Genomic DNA, 19,421 nt, shown 5'->3' on the forward strand with positions numbered 1-19,421 from the left:
AGGGTGCAATCTCGCCTCTCCGTGTCCGCTTTGAAAACAGAAGTTGCACAACGCGTAGCAACAAAAGCGACGAAACAGCGGCCCCTAGCGCCCACATTGGAACGGTGCACGGTCGCTCTCTGTGCTCATTGATATTATTTATTTAGCAGAACGAAGCCCTTATCCAGGGCGATTTTACAATTGTTATAAGTTATAACAGTTACAAAATGTCGCATTATAACATATGACATTACAGATAAGTTATAAAAGGAAAAATTAGTAAATAAAAACGTAGTAAATAATAACCTTTAAGAGCGAAAGTACGATAAGTGGATGAGAGCGATTTCAAATAAGAGAGAGAGAGAGAGAGAGAGAGAGAGAGAGAGAGAGAGAGAGAGAGAGAGAGAATACAGCAGTGTGCCCGTGTACCAGAGCATCTCCAGATGTGTCATCGATCTGCTTCATCTACCCGCCTGCATGCAAACACCTCTAGGTGTGAGGATTTCAACCTCCTCTCAGTAATCGGGAATACAGAAACAACACCCGTGTGTGCAAATGTCAGACCGCTTTGTGCTTTAATCAGGCCTCTTAAACAACTTCTAAAAAAAGTCTCCTGCGTTTTATCGTGTGCGGCTCTGTGTTCCTTTTCTCTTTACTGTTTGAAATGAATTGCGCGGGTGGCCTATTAAAGTCATCAATGCAATCAGACAATCGCTAATCTGCCTGTTTGGACAATTTCCCCAGATTTTCAGTTCCAGCGGTTTGATTTCAGACGCACAGCAAATCAAAACTACAGAAGCAATGGGGTGTTCTAATAAATGTGCACACTGCTGTATCTATCTATCTATCTATCTATCTATCTATCTACCTATATATATATATATATATATATATATATATATATATATATATATATATATATATATATATATATCAGCAACTGTTCCAGCACTGAAAGAGTTAAGCCCAAATTTTCTACACCATCCCACCCCCCCCCCCTGGGGGGGAGGGAATTCCTCCCTCCTCCCTCCTCCCAAAATTTGAGTATGAAAGAGCAGGCAAGCTCTCCAGACCATCTGCACAATAAGAGTCACTGAGAGAGACACCGCCTCCCTCTCACTGCCAGAAACAGCAGCACTCTGAAACAAACTAGAAGACACAGAGAGAGAAAGAGAGAGAGAGAAAGATAAGGAGAGACAGAGAGACAGAGACAGAGAGTCGTTCTCTTACTCAGCACCATGGAGGTCACAGTTGGAAGAATCGGCAGGCAGCAGCAGCAGAAGTCAGTTCTGGGTGAGGAAAAGCTCCAAATGTGGGATCTCAACAAAAGACTGGAGTCTTACCTCTCCAAGGTGAAGTTCCTGGAGGAGGAGAACGAGCTCCTGCGTGGAGAGATAGACCACCTGAAGAAGGACCAAGGGGCCCGATCGCGGAAGGATGCCCTTGAGGAGGAGCTGAGGCAGGCCAGGGAGCAGGTAGAGGAAGCCTGGAGGAGGAAAGACCGTGCCGAGCTGGAAAGGGACAACCTGAGGGAGGAGATGGAAGGAGTGAGAGCCAAGAGGCACAAGGAAATCACAGCCCGAGAAGCGGTGAAGCAGAGGCTGAGGGAAACCAGCAAGGTCCTGGAAGAAGAACGAAGGAGTCAGATCTGGATGAGGGAGAAGGCTGCCCAGCTGGAGAAGGAGCTCCAGCTAATGACGGAGGTCCATCAAGAGGAAACGTCGAGCTTGAAGACCCAGATCTCTGAATCCAGCAAGAAATGCGTGGCTCCCAACAGCTTCTCCTCCTCCCCTCGACTGGGAGATCTGGGCTTGGATTATTCTGCAAGGGCTGTGGAAACGTGGAAGATGGTCACAGAGGCTTATCAGAACCAGATGGCCCGCCTCGAGGACACGCTGGCCCAAGCCAGGGCACGGCTAGCCCAGATTTTGGAGGAGAAGAAGGAGGGCTACCTAAGGGCGCAGAGCTTGACTAAAGAGCTGGAGGGAGCTCGGGCGAGGAAGGAGATGCTGGAAGAGAAGGTCTCCAAGCAGTGGGGCAGGCAGCAGAGAGAGCTGGAGAAGATTCAGGTAATTCAACTTTTGATTTTTCCATACGGGGTACATCCAGGGGTTAATTTGTGCCGGATCGCAGTTACAGACACCAGCAACAAGGCATGTCTCAATCCTAAAACTCCAGGTGATGCTGAATGTTTGTCCACAGCTGTCATGATGTGAGAAACAAGTTGCTCTTTGAACTGCATCTGTCTGTTTGGCTATTCAAATTTCAATTTCTCCCAATAAAGACAGGACATCCTGCTGCAATCGAAAAGCCTGGGCAGCTGCATAGTTATATTGTCTGCTGAGTGAGTCAGCAATACAGAAATAAACTCTGTATCCTACATTACTGAGTACTCCCTGACTCTCTCATCCCTAGGACTGAGTTCTCTACACTATACTGTATTGAATTAGCTGGCTTTCAGATCCCCAGTACAGCACTGAGTTCTCTACACTAGACTGTATTGAATTAGCTGCTCTCAGATCCCCAGTACAGCACTGAGTTCTCTACACTAGACTGTATTGAATTAGCTGCTCTCAGATCCCCAGTACAGCACTGAGTTCTCTACACTAGACTGTATTGAATTAGCTGCTCTCAGATCCCCAGTACAGCACTGAGTTCTCTACACTAGACTGTATTGAATTAGCTGCTCTCAGATCCCCAGTACAGCACTGAGTTCTCTACACTAGACTGTATTGAATTAGCTGCTCTCAGATCCCCAGTACAGCACTGAGTTCTCTACACTAGACTGTATTGAATTAGCTGCTCTCAGATCCCCAGTACAGTACTGAGTTCTCTGCACTAGACTGTATTGAATTAGCTGCTCTCAGATCCCCAGTACAGCACTGAGTTCTCTACACTAGACTGTATTGAATTAGCTGCTCTCAGATCCCCAGTACAGCACTGAGTTCTCTACACTAGACTGTATTGAATTAGCTGGCTCTCAGATCCCCAGTACAGCACTGAGTTCTCTACACTAGACTGTATTGAATTAGCTGCTCTCAGATCCCCAGTACAGCACTGAGTTCTCTACACTAGACTGTATTGAATTAGCTGCTCTCAGATCCCCAGTACAGCACTGAGTTCTCTATACTAGACTGTATTGAATTAGCTGCTTTCAGATCCCCAGTACAGCACTGAGTTCTCTACACTAGACTGTATTGAATTAGCTGCTCTCAGATCCCCAGTACAGCACTGAGTTCTCTACACTAGACTGTATTGAATTAGCTGCTCTCAGATCCCCAGTACAGCACTGAGTTCTCTACACTAGACTGTATTGAATTAGCTGCTCTCAGATCCCCAGTACAGCACTGAGTTCTCTACACTAGACTGTATTGAATTAGCTGGCTCTCGGATCCCCAGTGCTGAGTTCTGATCTGTATTGAATTTGCTAGCTTGAGGAATGCTGAACGGTTGGTTAAAACTATTGTGGCATTTCTTTTTGGCGTCTCTTGTGCTTTCACCCTGAAAAGGATTCCCATTTTCAATGCAAACGGACAGCAGGAATGCACACTGTGGGCTGGGGTTTAGGAGAAGGAATTAGAACAGGCTAGTTTGCTTGATAGACAGAGAGCAGCGCGGTCACTGCCTGCCCAGCGAGGCAGGGAGTTACAGAATGAAGTGTTTAAACGAGCGAGCTGAGAATGACGTGTGCAGACCAGTGCTCCGTATTGTTAAGGTGATGCGTAATGACAGAGCTGGAGAGCTGAGAGTGGAGCCTTTAAACTGGCAATCACTCCATCACACAACAGCGATCGCTTTAAAAGTACTGAAACTAATGAAGGGCTGCCATTCCTCCGTGCAACAGCCAGCGCAGTCAGAAAAATATCTCCCTGTTACTGTCAGCTGGCATTTATACCAAAACAGGCAATTTCCATTCTGAGAGAGAGAGAGAGAGAGAGAGAGAAGGACTGGAGGAATGTCTCTTGAGCGCCAGAATAAAAATGTTTTCAGTTTGCAATCAAGATGCGGAGACCAAAATCTTAGAAACTAGCGATGGGGGCCCCAACGTCTTGACTATATTACAATGCTATGGCAATGGAAGAAAGAAAGAAAGAAAGAAAGAAAGAGACTGTACACTTTGTCCCTGATAAACCTTTGTAACTCCAGTCTTTCATCAACTCTTAATTTTTTTCTTGCGTTCGTTTAACCAAACTAGAAGCGAACGACCAGCATGCCCGTCACTTCGGCGGTCCGTTTTAGGGTCGGTAAGCTGATGCTGTCGCTGCAGAGTGTGCCGAATCTGTGGAAGACTATGATTTCCCGGGAATTCTGTTCTCCGCAGTTTTGCAGCTCCATCAATCACCCCCTTGTTTGTGTCTCTTGTATTTTCAGGCAGAGGTCGAGAGATTAGAGAGAGAGAAGCAGTCGCTGGACGCGCAGATGGCCGTCATTCTCTCCGACAAACAGAACCTCACGCAGCTCAAAATGTCACTGAGCCTGGAAGTGACCACTTACAGGTAATTCAAAACCACGCCATCATCCCACCGGCCAATCAGAAAGCCATGACATCACCCCCTGGCCGATCAGAAAGCCATGACATCACCCCCTGGCCGATCAGAAAGCCATGACATCACCCCCTGGCCGATCAGAAAGCCATGACATCACCCCCTGGCCGATCAGAGCGCAGCACGCTGGAGGGAACACAAAGCGACAGCTTGCTTTCATCGGCTTCCGAGAAAGGGGACCCCGTTAGCCGGCCCCCTTGTTCTCAAAACGATGATGTCATTCCTTAATCCTGTCATGCAGAGACCACCTATGGGGACGGATTAAAAAAAAAAGAAAAAACTATTTTAATACATTATTATTATTATTATTATTATTATTATTATTATTATTATTATTATTATTATTACTATATGCACTCACACTTCAAAACTAGTGCTGTATTAGTATAGTGCAAAACTAAAATGGTGTGCAGCTCTGGTCAAAAAGTTTTGCATCACCCTGTAGAATGATCTCATTTCGCTTCATAAAGTCGAATGAAGCCTGTTATGGGTTCATATGGAAGACTAGCAAGCAAATGCAGGATCGCCTCATAGGAGCTCATGTCAGCTCATTCTTCCCTCCCCATATAAAACAGTGGAGATATTTATATATATATATATATTTCTAATAGTATGCGTGCAACACGTTGCATACCAGTGCATGTGTGTGTGTCGGTATGAGGGGGTGGGGTACCAAGGTTGCAGATGGTCTCACAATAAGTTGGCTGCTACTTCATTACCATGACAACAGGGCTATAGAGACCAGGCCTTTGTGTTAGCCCCCCCCCCCCACGCGGTGTGTGTCTTTGCTGGACAAAGTGCCACTCTGCATTAACATTGCTCTTAAAGGCTCAGCGATGCAATGGAATGCTCCAGACTGCAGTATGAGGGGAGGGGTTGTGCTTTAATCAGGCGTCTTAAACAGCTTCTAAAAAGTCTCCTGCGTTTTACCGTGTGCGGCTCTGTGTTCCTTTTCTCTTTACTGTTTGAAATGAATTGCACGGGTGCCCTATTAAAGTCATCAATGCAATCAGACAATCGCTAATTTGCAAGACAGTTTCCCCAGATTTTCAGTTCCAGTGGTTTGATTTCAGACGCACAGCAAATCAAAACTACAGAAGCAATGGGGTGTTCGGATACATTTCTCTGTGTTTTTTCCCTCCCTAGCAGCGATGATAAAGCGGCTTCATTTTAAATGCGTTGAGCTTCACAGCTGGCGTGAAATTTCACTGCTCTGAATACAGGAACATATGAAACTCAAAAAACAGGACAAGGACATTTGTAGCCAAAACAAAAGATCTGATTTTTTTTTTCGGTGAAGGAATATCGGTTTAGAACGCATCAAGTTACATGAATACAGCTGGTATTGATTTTTAAAGAGAAATTCATTTGGTTCGTCTCCTGTACTCACAATATCTCGCTATCTTTCCATTGCAGAGTTCTTCTTGACTCTGAGAGCTGGAGGATTCAAGACTTCAAAACGGGCCTCCTCCACAAAGGTGAGAACCAACAGTACAGATCAGGGGTCCCCAGCCCTGGTCCTGGAGAGCTACTGGTCTTAATTGCAACAACTGCTGGCTTAATTAGCCAAGATTGACGTGTTCCAGATCTTAAGCCAAAAAGAAATTCTCATTTCCAATGGAAAAAACAACACACTCTCATTTTGGTTTCGCAGATGGCTGCTTGGAGTCAAGTTTGAAGGAGCTTCGAGGAAGGGTCGGGACTCCGCTCACCGCTCGTCCCCAAAGTAGCTCAGTCCGTGTGAAACTCGACGTGATTGACGTCAGGGGTCCGCAATGCACCCCCCCTCCAAAGCCCAATCCGAAGACCACCACGCCAGTCACAGCCATCGATAAGAGCCCCCTAGAAACCCTGGGAAGCACCCTTGTTGATCCATCTCTGAAAGAGAATATTATTCAGGAGATCAAAACAGAAGGATTCAGCGTGATGGAGAAGGTGATGGTTGCTGCCGACTCTACCAGGCAGGCAGCTTTTCAAACACCAGGCGACATCCAGGATAAAACATCTTCTGAAGACCAGGGAGATCTTTTCGGAGATGACGTGAAGACCCAGGCTTTGACTGAGCCGGCAGAGGACAACCTTCCCAGCATGCACCCTGACGAACCAGAATGGGGTCAGAGCTTTGAGGATCAGCTGTCGTACGCCTTGGGTAACATCAAGGACGAGGACAGAGCTTCACCAGAAGCCCCCTGTGAAGACCCCTCAGTTGTGAAAGACGACCTGATCTTCGAAACGTACCGCCAATACACGGCCATCTCTCAAAGCACGGCTCTGGAAGTATCATCTCAGGCTTGTCCTGAAGTCCTTGCAGGTGTGGAAGCGAGTGTCAGGGCTGAAATCAGTCAACCTCAACCGGAAGAAGCAGAAGCCTCTAAACCCAGCGGGGATGTGGAAGAGGAAAGAGTTGAGGACAGCAAGAATGGAGATTCTCCTTCAGGAGCTCAGCAGGCTATGATGGAGAAATCAAAGGAGGGACATCCATCCAGAACCAAGGAGGGGCGAGTGACCGTAGAGGAGACTGAGAAGGTTTTGGTGGCAGATCTGAGCCATGAAGAGGCGCGGCTTAACTCAGAGGATAACACAGAGACGCACAGCGGCGACACAGGCACTGTAAAGCACACTGATGAATTAATGAAGCCCCAGGCGGCTATAACCACAAATCTTGTGCAAGAATTGAAGACAGAGCTTCATACTGACCAGGTCAAATTAGGAGAAACTGACCCAGAAGATGATCTTTGCTCGCAAGAAAAAAAGCCATCCTTGACCGAAGAGACAGGAGAAGAGGACAAAAGCCTCTTGGAAAAACCTGAAGGTGAAACACATAGAGAAATGGAAGCAGAAGAGAGTCCCCGGGACTTGGGTTCTACTGACAGCAGCCTGGATACCAGCGAAGATGCTTCTGAATTGAACCACGATGAACACGTGGAGACGGACACCATGCTAAAGGGCCCATCGCAAGCTCTTGAGCCGTCTCTATCACCAACAGCACAGGAGGCCACATCAAAGACCGAGGAGATTGGAGATAGCAGCGACCATGTGAGCTCCGAGACAGAAAGGGACGATCCTTTCGAGGAAGAACAAGCAGCAGAACTGCTGGTCGGTGATCAAGCAACGCCACTGGGAGAAAACAAAGTTCCCGACGTGGCGAGAGAGATTTCCACAGAGGAATTTGTTGGGAAAACCGAAGCCGAGCTGGAAGTTTTTGTCGAGAAGATGGATAAGGGGGGTAATGATGGACCAGAAGACGACTTCAACTTAGACGCGCAGCTCAAGCTGAGTTCAGCACACCCTGACCAGTGGGCTTGCTTGGATGCAGCCGAGTCTCCCAGTGTCTCCCAGTCCTGGAGAGTGGAGGGAGGAGAGCTGGACAGCAATGACAGCTACGCCCTTGAAAATACAGCGGCCGACACCCGAACCCTGATCAGGTATGAGAGCGATGAAGACGTGGGAGAGGCGACTGTCCCAGGTTCGATATCGGAAGATGCAGAAGATGACTTGATTGCTACTAAAGGAGGAGAAGAAGAAACAGGTTCAGAACTTAATATCAGTTCTGCAAAGGAGGAGAATGAGAAGAACGACGAGAACCTGGCCAGTTTGCAAGAAGGAGATGAGATGAAAGAAGAGAAACACCTGGCTCAGGAAGCTGGTGTTCCCACCGATGAATCAGAGGATGATTCCGAAGGCGAGGTCTTGCCTGACTCTCAACCAGAAGAAGCTGAAGAAGGAGCTTTAGAGAAAAGAGCAGAAAAGCTTGAGCTGTGGACGGAGGATTTCGAAAACGCTGCGAAGGACGGAGCTCCGACCAGAACAGTTGACGAGCACGATCAGGGGGAGGTGTTTGTGGAAGGGAATGCAGAAGCAGGTAAAAGCAAAGACTTGGCGGAGAGCGAGTTAGAAACAGAAGAGGATTCGGCTGAGGATGGAGAAGTTAGCTTGCCACACGAGAAAGAACTAGACCTGAAAGTAGACAATGAAACAAACACAGACAGGGGATCCCACACTGAACCAGTGCTGGAGGAGGACACACAGCTTGAGCTGGACAATGAAGTGCAGAAGGGATTTCACAGTGAGGAGCTAGAGAGAGCGCAGGAGGTGGAATCACACCATGAAGAAGAAGAAGAAGAAGAATCCCACAGTAAAGAAAGTGAGACTAGACTGGAGGGGGCTGATAATGAGAGAGACCAGGAATCTCTCACTGATGTCATGGAGACAGCACTGAAGGGAGACACAGAGATCAAAACGGACCAGCCACCAGAAGATGGGGAATTCCACACTGAAGAAATAGAGAAGGGACTAGTCACTGAGACAGGCAATCTAGTCACGTCCCCACTGGGAACAAAGGTGGACGATTGGGTGCCTGTGGCAGATGAAGATGGAGAAGATCAGGATTCTGAAGAGGGCTGGCAGGCAGATAAGCAATCCACAGGTTCACTCTTAGATCCAAACCCTGATTCAGCTGAGGAGTTGATCGAACCTGTTGCAGACTCTGGAGATCACATAGGAGGCAGAACTGAAGAGGGCCATCAGAATCTCTCCATGCTGACCAATGTGGATTACATGGAGGAGCTTTCCCTACCCAGCGACCGCTGCAACACCTCCGGCAGCTTATCTGGAGCCAACCTGTATTCCGAAGGATCATACAGTTCTGAGGACGAGTCTCCCAATGCCTCGCAGGTACTGCCAGGCAATGAAACCCAAGCTGAGACAGAGGGGCAAAAGCCCATTGATCGCCAGCCAGCAAGCGATTCCGAAGATTCGACGGCAGACTCTTTGGAAGGGGTTGCATCTCAGGTGTTCCAAAATGAAGAAAGAAGCCGCTCGATTTCCCCTGTGGAGGTGTGGACGGAAAGCATGCAGCCTGAAAATGAAGAACAGGAGGTTCTGGAGACATGTGACCCAAGTCTGTGGCAAGCTAGAGACCCTGTTTCAGTGGGTAAGGAAGCTGATGAGGGTCTCCACAAGTTACCTGGAGATCTGGCAACTGAAGAGACCGTGGCAGATGAATACAAGAGCTCTTTCCAGAACTTCTGGGAGTCCCCAAGCAGCACCACAGCTGAAATCGACATCTTCCACTCTGATCCGAAAGACAGCAAGCCCACCAGCAATGGACAGCAGAGGGAGAATGGAGACCCAATGCTGTTGAACACAAGTTCTATAAATGGGAAGCACTGGGATGAGAATGCGGAAGCCTGGAGAAGCACAGAAGGAGGGTTCTTAGATGTTCAGGGAGACGCCTCGGGTGGGAAGACTGGACTTGACGATCAAGTGAACCCCGAGGTCCAGCAGCATTGGGGGCAGATGACGGCTCAGAGAACGGAATTCACAGAGGATGGGGGAGAAGATCGGAAGGCGGGCTTTGAAGGAGGTGATGCTTCTCCGATCCGCAAGACGGAGAAGATGGCAAACGCCGGCGAGGCTGTCTCCGCGCTACTAGTAGAAGGAGACCACCCCCAGGACAGCGCCAAAGGGGTCTTCTATGGAATCAGGGGGCACGAAGAGCTGCAGCATTCAGGTGATTCCCTTGAGGAACACGACTCCTGGTCTTCAGAGGGGGAGTAAGAAGGATGCTGGGAGTTAAAGCAATACAACACACAAGCCAGCTGGTTTCACAGATCCAGGTGAGCACCAATCTTGGTCGACCGACAGTAACGGTGAAACCAGCCTTAGCTGGTGAGTTATTATAGCTTTTCACTCCAAACTAAAAATGATTCGATTTTGTTCTGCAAGACACGCTCTGCTTTTAAGTTACTAGGGGCTGCGTGCTGATTGGTTAATCAATGCGATTCGCATGGTTTGACTGGAAGGAGGGATGTCATTCAATCCGGGACTATAGGATCCTAATAAACGCAATACGGCCGCAGCTGGAGAAACTTTTCTCCAGACATGCGGGAGAATCACATTTGAAAGACCAGCTGCCAGGGCTAGGGTTCGCACGCTGGACGCTTTGCAATGACGACTCTCCCCAGAAACGAGTTCCAGCTCATTCAAACAGACTCTGTCGTCCTGCAGGCCTGCTTGCTATTCTGAAGCGTTCAGAAAATAAACTTACTTTGACTCGCTTTCCCTTTCATTTCGTGTCTGTGTTGTTTTTTCTTTCTTTCTTGAATGCTTTGAAATCCTGCCCTGTAACTCGTTAAGTATCCAATTCAATTGTCTTTATTTATGTAATTTTTTGCATTCTAAATCAATAGTGCTTTAGCATCTTAAATAATTGATTATAATACAATCAGAATTTTAAAAAGTTAAACATTGGTGTATTTATTGCAGATCACAACAATTAGTTTATATGAGAGAGAGAGAGAGAGAGAGAGAGAGAGAGAGAGAGAGAGAGAGAGAGAGAGTGAGAGAGAGAGAGAGAGAGAGAGAGAGAGAGAGAGAGAGAGAGAGAGTGCACGGAGGGTGAGAGGAGAGAGAGAGAGAGAGAGTGCACGGAGGGTGAGAGGAGAGAGAGAGAGAGAGAGAGAGAGAGAGAGAGAGGAGAGAGAGAGGAGAGAGAGAGAGAGAGAGAGAGAGTGCACGGAGGGTGAGAGGAGAGAGAGAGAGAGAGAGAGAGAGAGAGAGAGAGTGCACGGAGGGTGAGAGGAGAGAGAGAGAGAAAGCAGTTTTAAAATGACTGTGTTAATCAGCCCATGATTGGGACTGAGTGGGATCATTAAAACACACGAGCAGAATTATTAAACAGATCGTTTATTTGAATTTTGAATGCTGCAAACACAATCTAATAAACTCTGCTGTCAGCTTGCGAAGGACGCTGCTACAGTTTTGTACTTTAAAAAAAAAAAAAAAAAAAATCAATTCAATAACAACCTGGCTGATTAAACAGTTTTACTGTTTCTGACAGGGGCAATAAAAATCAAGCCTGTACATTGGGACAATCCCAATTTTCCCGGGACGTCCTAGTAACTCGTGTCCTGGTATGTATTGTGATGGCTTACCCCTCCTGCTGTATAATCTCTCTCTTTCCTGGCTGCTATTCTGAGTGAGTCAGCGTGCTGCCCACACACAGAGAGAGCCTGGCACCGACCCAGCCACCCTGACCTTCAGCAAGGCCGATCGACAACTCCGTGCCCCAGGCCTTATAAGGAGAGGTTGTCGGGGCAGGCCGAGGGGGTTGTGTTGAAAACAGATTTAAGAACAATAGAGGATGACCTCACAGTCTGGACTGGCTCCTTTATTCACCCTCCTCTTTGTTATTCATTTGATTATTTTCAAAGGGGAGAAAAAACCAATTCATTTACCCCACTCTCCTCGCTCCCAAACTCCCTTCTCCTCTCTTCTCTCTCTCTCTCTCTCTCTCTCTCTCTCTCTCTCCCCTCCATGCTTGGAATCCTGCAAACTGCATGCCTGCATGCACAGATGATACAATCCAAGAGTGATAACTGCATTACTGTCTTATTCTATCTCTTTGGTTTCCTTTTTTCATTTTCTTTTCATTCATTTGAAAATCCAACAGAAGTAAAAACCAGTCAGTCTAGTCAAATTTTTTTTTTTACAAATGTTTTTTTTTTTTTTTTTTAAGTTTTAACAAATGAAGACTGAACTTTTTTTTTTTTAAGTACCCCCCTAAGAGAAAGGGTGCTCCCTCCAGTCCAGGGCAGGCTTGAGGCACAGAGACTGAACTGCTCCCTCCCTCCCTCACCCCCCCTAAGAGAAAGGGTGCTCCCTCCAGTCCAGGGCAGGCTTGAGGCACAGAGACTGAACTGCTCCCTCCCTCCCTCACCCCCCCTAAGAGAAAGGGTGCTCCCTCCAGTCCAGGGCAGGCTTGAGGCACAGAGACTGAACTGCTCCCTCCCTCCCTCAGGGTGCTCCCCCCTAAGAGAAAGGGTGCTCCCTCCAGTCCAGGGCAGGCTTGAGGCACAGAGACTGAACTGCTCCCTTCCTCCCTCACCCCCCTAAGAGAAAGGGTGCTCCCTCCAGCCCAGGGCAGGCTTGAGGCTTGGAGACAGCGGTGTTTCCAGAGTCCAGACCACGTACCCACAGCTCTCTCAGCACCTGTTTCTCTTCCCTGCCCAGCAGCATGTGGGTTTGGTTCCTTTGTGGTATGCGATAGCAGCCCTGGCTCAAGGCTTCCGTCTGATGCAATCTTTTGAAACACAGGGCTATAGCTGGCCAGCTGCACGTACGCCCCTATTTTTAAAACAGAGAAACTAGAATCAAATTGAATGGTCTGCACCCCCCTTTCTCTGCTTGTTTAGTGGGTCCCTAAGGTTGAACTGGAGAGACAGACGCCTGCCAGAAGCTGAAACTTTCACTAGGCTGTGCTGAAGAACAGCGACAGCAAGCTTCTTAACACACTGATAAACTGTTCAGTAGCACAAAACTGAAGTGTGATGTACTGTACAGAGGGACAGGCAGACAGACAGACAGACAGACAGACAGGGATACAGAACCTCTAGCGGTGATTGTGGGTTTGGAGAGAGGAGGAATCGAGCAAAACTAGGAAAAACTAAATCTGAAAACGACTCGCTTTTAAAAAGCTGCCGAAAGATTTTGCGGTCGCAACAGAAGCGAACCCAGAGTCAGCTGTCTGATGAATCGCACAGACTGTGAGATCATGTCTGCAGAATGCAGCGTGCTGCGGACAGATAAACTCAGATTCCAAATTTACTCCTCCTTGCGCCGGCCAGTTTAGAGACGCCACCGCAAACTCACTTTAACAACTGCAAAGGATAATCACAGCCTTCGACATTCAATACCAAACACAGCACACAGACTGGAAGAATTAAACGAGGCTGTTATCCACCCCCCCAGCCACCCACCACACACACACACACACACACACACACACACACAAAACACAAGTCTTGCATCTCCCCAGGCCTGCAGAGTGTGTGTTTAAAGTCTCGTCCTGATGCGATTGTGCATGCACTGCAGCGAGAGCCATATCAATGCTGGGTCTGTCTGCCGGGCTGAACGCAGCCAGGCTTGGTCGTGCTCCCCCATGACGTCATCCCAGCAGAGAGGTCACACATTCACAAGCTGGAGTCTCCAATCAGGCTTGGGGAAAATTCGTTTTCTCCAAAGCGCAGCAAACAACCCGATTGAAGTCTTTAAAAGCGTAAAATGTTTCGGTTAACAGCCCAAGAACAACACGGCTTCAAATTCAGCACAGAGACATGAGCAGGAGGGCGCAAATTGAAGAGCAGAGTTTTTCTGAAGCACACACACACACACACACACACACACACACACTCACACAGTTATAAATGCCAACCAGGTGACGTAATGGGATCTAAAACATTCTGCGCTTTTAAACAGAGACTCGATTCTGTGCGTTTTAACCCCCCCAGGAGAATGCTGTCTAACAAAGAGGCGCGTCTTGATGAGCACAAAGACATTTTTTAAATGTATTTACTGAAGCAGGATAGAAACGTGGAGGGGCACGCCTCGTTCTTCACGAGAAGACAAGGAGAAATTGTGAAATTTGTGTCAATGCTGCCATCTACCGGTAGAGTTACGTTTGTACAGCTCGGCCGTATCGACGCTGCTGTTGTTTTTTTTTCTGACCAAATTGACCGCATAACTGTAGACGGATCATTAAAACCAGGAGAGAAACAGTCTTCAAAACCACAGCGGCATCCCGTTTTCTTGTGCCCTATACAGGCTGATCTGTTTAAGCTGTGCTGTGCTCAGCCGAGGACCGTTCAGTCAGGTCTGGACTGTGAGGAGGTGACGTGTGCGCGGTTCATATACAATAAACAAACAAACAAATCAATCAATAAATAAATAACGGGAACAGAGATACAGATTTAAAAAGAAAAGAAATATCAACGGAACTCGATTGAAATCGCATTTGGGAATGGCATTGTTGACTTGTGTTTTCGGTTTGGAAGACATTTGTGAATAAAGCGGATTCATAAAAAATACTGAGCTGCTTGCTTGTGTGTGTGTGTGTGTGAGACCCTGAGCAAGTCACTTCACCTCCTTGTGCTCCGTCCAAACGAGGTCCTATTGGAAGAGACTCTGCAGCAGCAGCAGCAGTTGTTGATGATGCAGAGTTCACCCTCCTAGTCTCTGCAAGTCGCTTTGGATAGAAGCGTCTGCTGAATGACTCAATAATAATAATAATAATAATAATAATGCGAACGCTGAGAATGGAGTGTTTAAATGAAAGGTGAGCTGATACAATGACAGCCTACAGTGACTAATTAAAAAATAAAAATCGAACATTTTCTCATTGCCTGTTACAGAAGCGTATAAAACGAAAGCCAGTTCTGCTTCAAGAGCAACACCACCATCTTGTGGTTAAAAAGGTGTACTGCAACAAGACATCACCAATATGACCTGTTTAAAAAAAAAATTCAATCAGCAGTCAAGGCTTATGGAAGAAAGGCGAATGAATGAGAATTTGGTGTGAAATAATGACAGCCGTCAGACACTGTAGCTGTGGATATAATTCTGACTGTATTAATACAAAATGTATTTTTTTTTTATAAGGCCCCCCCCCCCCCCCCCGCACACCACGGAATCACAAACCCAGCAGGCGAGCTCCTGCGTAATTAGAAAGCCAGGCAGAGAGTTAACAAACTACAAACCAGCAAAGATTTCAGATCAGCCTTGTCTATTTAATATATAAAATACGATAAAACATTCTCGGAGCTCAAGGAACAAAATTGATACTTTGGTACAATAACAAACACTTTTTTTTTTTTTTTTTTTTTTTGTAAAAGCAGTATAGAATTATTATTATTTTTTTAATTTTATAACATATCAGTGCATACTCTGTTCGTATGAAAAGATACATAAACTGTATCTCATTCTCCAAAAAAAACCAAAACTTTTAAAACAACAAAACAGAAGAGCAGACCTAAAGCCCAACACAATATATTAGCTAGAATCTTTTTTTTCCTTTGAAAAATGTTTTTTGCTACATTTTTTTTCTTTTGAAGTTTATATATATATATATTTCTATTATAGGTTTCATATTTAGTTTTTTTGTTTTAAATCCCATGCATTTACATTATATAAATCTTACTGTCCATTTTATGGTTTTCAAGAAATAAATTAACTCCATAATTGTCACTTCTATGCTTGTCCATTTTTTAATAAAAAAAGTGCAGCATTGAAATTCTGGTATTCTTAAACTTTGTATGTTTTATTTATTTTATTTATGTATTATTAATATTTGCTAATATTATAATTACACTCATTTTAGAAACCGTGCAATTTTAGCAACACCCCTTTTAAGAAACAAAAACCAAAAATATATTTATAATAATAATAATAATAATAAATAATAATAATAATAATACAAGACTACCCTACACAAAAAAATTGTTTCTTTAAAAAAAATGTACAATATGACTGTCACCAGCACAAATCAAAACACAAGAAAATTAATGACATTCTAAGAAACTTCTCATTACACATTAAAACAGGGGGGTCTCTTCATTTCGTTTTGTTACAGATTGTCATTCAAATAGATTACTTTGTGTTGAGTTGCTTCTGAAATGCAACGGAGACAAAGTTAGAACAGTTTGATAGAATGGATCTCTGGCGCCAGTGCTTAGCGGGGTTACAGAACTGAGACCAGTCTATTAAAAACTCATCACATGCCTGTTTTGTTTTGAAAAGACACAATTGGACTTTGGTGGGTAGTTAGACACTCAATTTAGAGAGGATTTTTTTTTTTTTTTAGCTTGCTCAGGATCTGTTAATAATAATAATAATAATAATAATAATAATAATAATAATAATAATTTCTAGGGTCTAGAAACAGAATTCCCTGAGCAATCATGGAAGTTCTGCTTGCACTGGCTGCTCTGGGGATGTAATTAACTGAGATTCTCAAATTCTGAAAAGGTAAAACGGATCCCGTTCGTTGCACGTGGGGGATGACCTCATAACGTGATCGCTTCTAAGCCCCAATTATAAATCATTTAGAAGAAATTAATGTTAAGGATCCGTATTTAAAATATAAATTCCAGTACATCTCGTCCTGTGCACAGATCATGCAGCAGAAACAGATGAAGGCTTCACAGCGGCACAGCCTGCGCTCTGTGATCGATAATAACTGAATACATTGTAGAGCGTTTCGTTTTAAAATAAAAGGTCAAACAAATGGCACAATCTCTTGAAACAGTAAAGCGGAGTTGAACACAAAGCCACTTTTCTGAGGAGCTTGAAAGCTGGTTCCAGGAGACCCCCCCAGGGGGAGACCTAGTTTGAGGTTTGCTGTATCAACCCCCCCCCCCCCTCCGAGTCTCCCTGTCTGGTGTGCCGCGCAGTGTCCTGAAACCTACAGTCTCCTGAAACCAAGCTGCAAGCCACAGAGCAGTGGCTTCGCGTTCCCTCTAGCGTGTCATTAACAGTCTCTCAAACGGGTTTCGAAATGAATAAAGTTGTGCAACGAACACTTTTTTTTTTTTTTTGCTCAAGAAATCTCAAGTAATTCCTGGATTAAAGGATTGTAGAAGTAAAATAAACTTTTTGCTCCCCCACTACTTCCCTGTAACAAATAAAAACAACATCCACCAAAAACCAGAGAGTCTCTCAGAAACCGAACCGCGAGGCAGACCTGTAAGGAAGGGACTGGCAGTGATTATCTGAACTGGCCTGTGTTCTGTAGCGCTGACTCGGGCGGCAGTCTAGCAAGCAAAGAGCCAGCTTTCCAAAGACACGGCCCTCCTGAATCTGAGCTCCCTTCTTGTGTAAAGATCAGGCAGGGTTATATTTGCTTTCGAACCTCTGATGGGCTCCTGCAAAATGCACCCCCCCCTCCCCCACAAAAAAAGAAAGAAGCGTAGCCAGTCTGCTCTCTAAAACCGAGGATTGAATTGCGCTTCCTACCTCTCGACTGAAGTGTCCAGAGCCACTTCTTGGCTAATTGAAGTGTTACGAGTGAAGACCAAAGTCCAGTGACTGGCTTCAGACTAATCGCACAGATTTAGGTGCATAACAAATTTTGGATAATGCTAAATTATATATATATATATATATATATATATATATATATATATATACACACATACACGCTGCCATGCTATATGAAATGTTTGAGTGCTTTCCCTTGAGAAAACATGTATATTAACCAGATTGAAAAATAATACATACTGCATATCTATATATAAGTTCAATACGCATGTTAAGAAAGATTAATTAATGTAACCCTGAGGAGAAAGATCAGGATTCGAACCCAAGCCAAGGTTTAGAAAAGCTGCCACGCACTCAAGCACTGGCGCATTTGGAAGCAGTATCCCTTTTTTTTTTTTTTTTTTTTTTTTTAAGCCTGAGACGCACAAAGGGGTCTGAGCAAAGAACGAGCAAGACAGAGCGCCGCTGCTGGATCAGTGTTCTCAAAACGATCACCCCCCCCCCCCCCCTCTCAAAAGCAAACTGCAAACACACACACACACACACACAAACAATTTAAACATCCGTCTCTTCAAATCTGATCTGCAAGGTTGTTTTTTTTTTTTTCCTCTTTGTTTGGTTCTGTATGTGTTTTCTGGAAATGTACAATCTGTTAAAGTGTTTGTGATGTCATTTACTAAGTCCCTCCTTTCTACTGAAACCTCCAGGCACCATGGTGCATGAATGCATTGACTTCACTCTCCTGTATTGCACATTATCCATTGTTAATGCTTCTAAAACTATACAGTGTAGGGCATTAATGTTATGTACATATATATTTTTTGTAAAGTGTTGAACTATTTTCATCTAGCTCTCTCTCTCTCTCTCGCAGTACAAGTATCAGCCCTGTCAAACGACACATCACCTTGACCTACATTCACAGTAACACTGTGTAGTTTGATCAAATTTAGCAGGGTTATAGAAAAGAGGCTTCATTACCTCCACCCGAGACGAGAAAAAAAAACGAGGTCACCGCAGCCTAGTTTCCGGGACCCTCAAGGCCACGTGCTGCGGAACCAGTCCACCTGGTTCCCATCGGAATGAGATCAGCAGATCTCAAACCTCAAACTGCAGCAAGGACAGAGAGAGAGGGAGGGAGGCTGTGCGGCTGCTGTCTGTCACACATCTGCGCATGGATCTGCTGGCTGGGAAAAGGAGGCGATGGCTTAGTTCAGTCTGCCATTGTAAAAAGCCAGCCCCCCCTATAGCTACCTACAGCTGTGGCCATAAGGTTTTGTACCCTCCTCTGTAGAACAGAATTTTGCTTCCTGCAGTCGTCGAATGAAAACCTGCCGAATAATGCTGCGTTAATATTTTATTGCACACGGCCGCTTTGTATAGTTTCCCCCCATATACTTAACGGAAATACTGACAAAAATAGAAAAACGCGGCATTTGGAAATCTAACATGAACTAGGGTTAGGGTCTTTGACCAGACAGAGGATTACAGATTCAGTGTTAGCAGAGGGCTGTGATGTTTTAAAGGACCGCTGGAAATTTATCCGCATTTGCCGTTGCTGCCCGTGCTCAGTTGCAAATTCCTTTTCAAAACCGCAAAATGCTGATTGTTTTTTAGGTAAGTGTGTGTTAGCCCGAGTCATTCGTCAGCTGAGGGCGCTGCTGTGCAAACGTAGCGCGCCGCGCTGCACCATCCGTAAAAGATGAAATCACGCGTTAAGTTCCCACGGTGTTGGAGAAAACGGCGAGAATGACGCCCCCTGGTTGCAGAAAGCGCGCAGGTGAACAAAAACATATATATAAAGAAAAAAAAATCTCTTAAACTAAATGTTCCGGATTTTTGGTTTACAATTCTTGATATATATATATATATATATATATATATATATATATATATATATATATATATATATATATATATATATATATATATATATATATTATATTTTAACAAGAGCAAAACAATTAAAAAAAGGGATACTGCATTCCTTCAGCTGATAGAAAACCATCTTATTTTATAAATATATATACACACACACAACTCCGAGCATCAAAAGAAACTCACTATTATAACAGTTATAAAAGTAAG

At 45.2% G+C, this 19,421-nt stretch overlaps 1 protein-coding gene across 1 annotated transcript; it reads left to right on the plus strand.

Annotated features, from left to right (window-relative positions):
• The first annotated feature begins 1,042 nt into the window (after positions 1-1,042).
• nes (nestin) lies at positions 1,043-10,593 on the plus strand. The gene is made up of 4 exons (XM_041242999.1): positions 1,043-2,048; positions 4,351-4,475; positions 5,940-6,001; positions 6,178-10,593. Exons 1-4 carry the CDS (start codon positions 1,218-1,220, stop codon positions 10,080-10,082), a joined length of 4,923 nt encoding a protein of 1,640 aa, XP_041098933.1. The 5' UTR covers positions 1,043-1,217; the 3' UTR covers positions 10,083-10,593.
• Positions 10,594-19,421: the final 8,828 nt, after the last annotated feature.

The sequence above is a fragment of the Polyodon spathula genome, unplaced genomic scaffold (assembly GCF_017654505.1).
Source record: "Polyodon spathula isolate WHYD16114869_AA unplaced genomic scaffold, ASM1765450v1 scaffolds_1547, whole genome shotgun sequence".
Classification (NCBI taxonomy): domain Eukaryota; kingdom Metazoa; phylum Chordata; class Actinopteri; order Acipenseriformes; family Polyodontidae; genus Polyodon; species Polyodon spathula.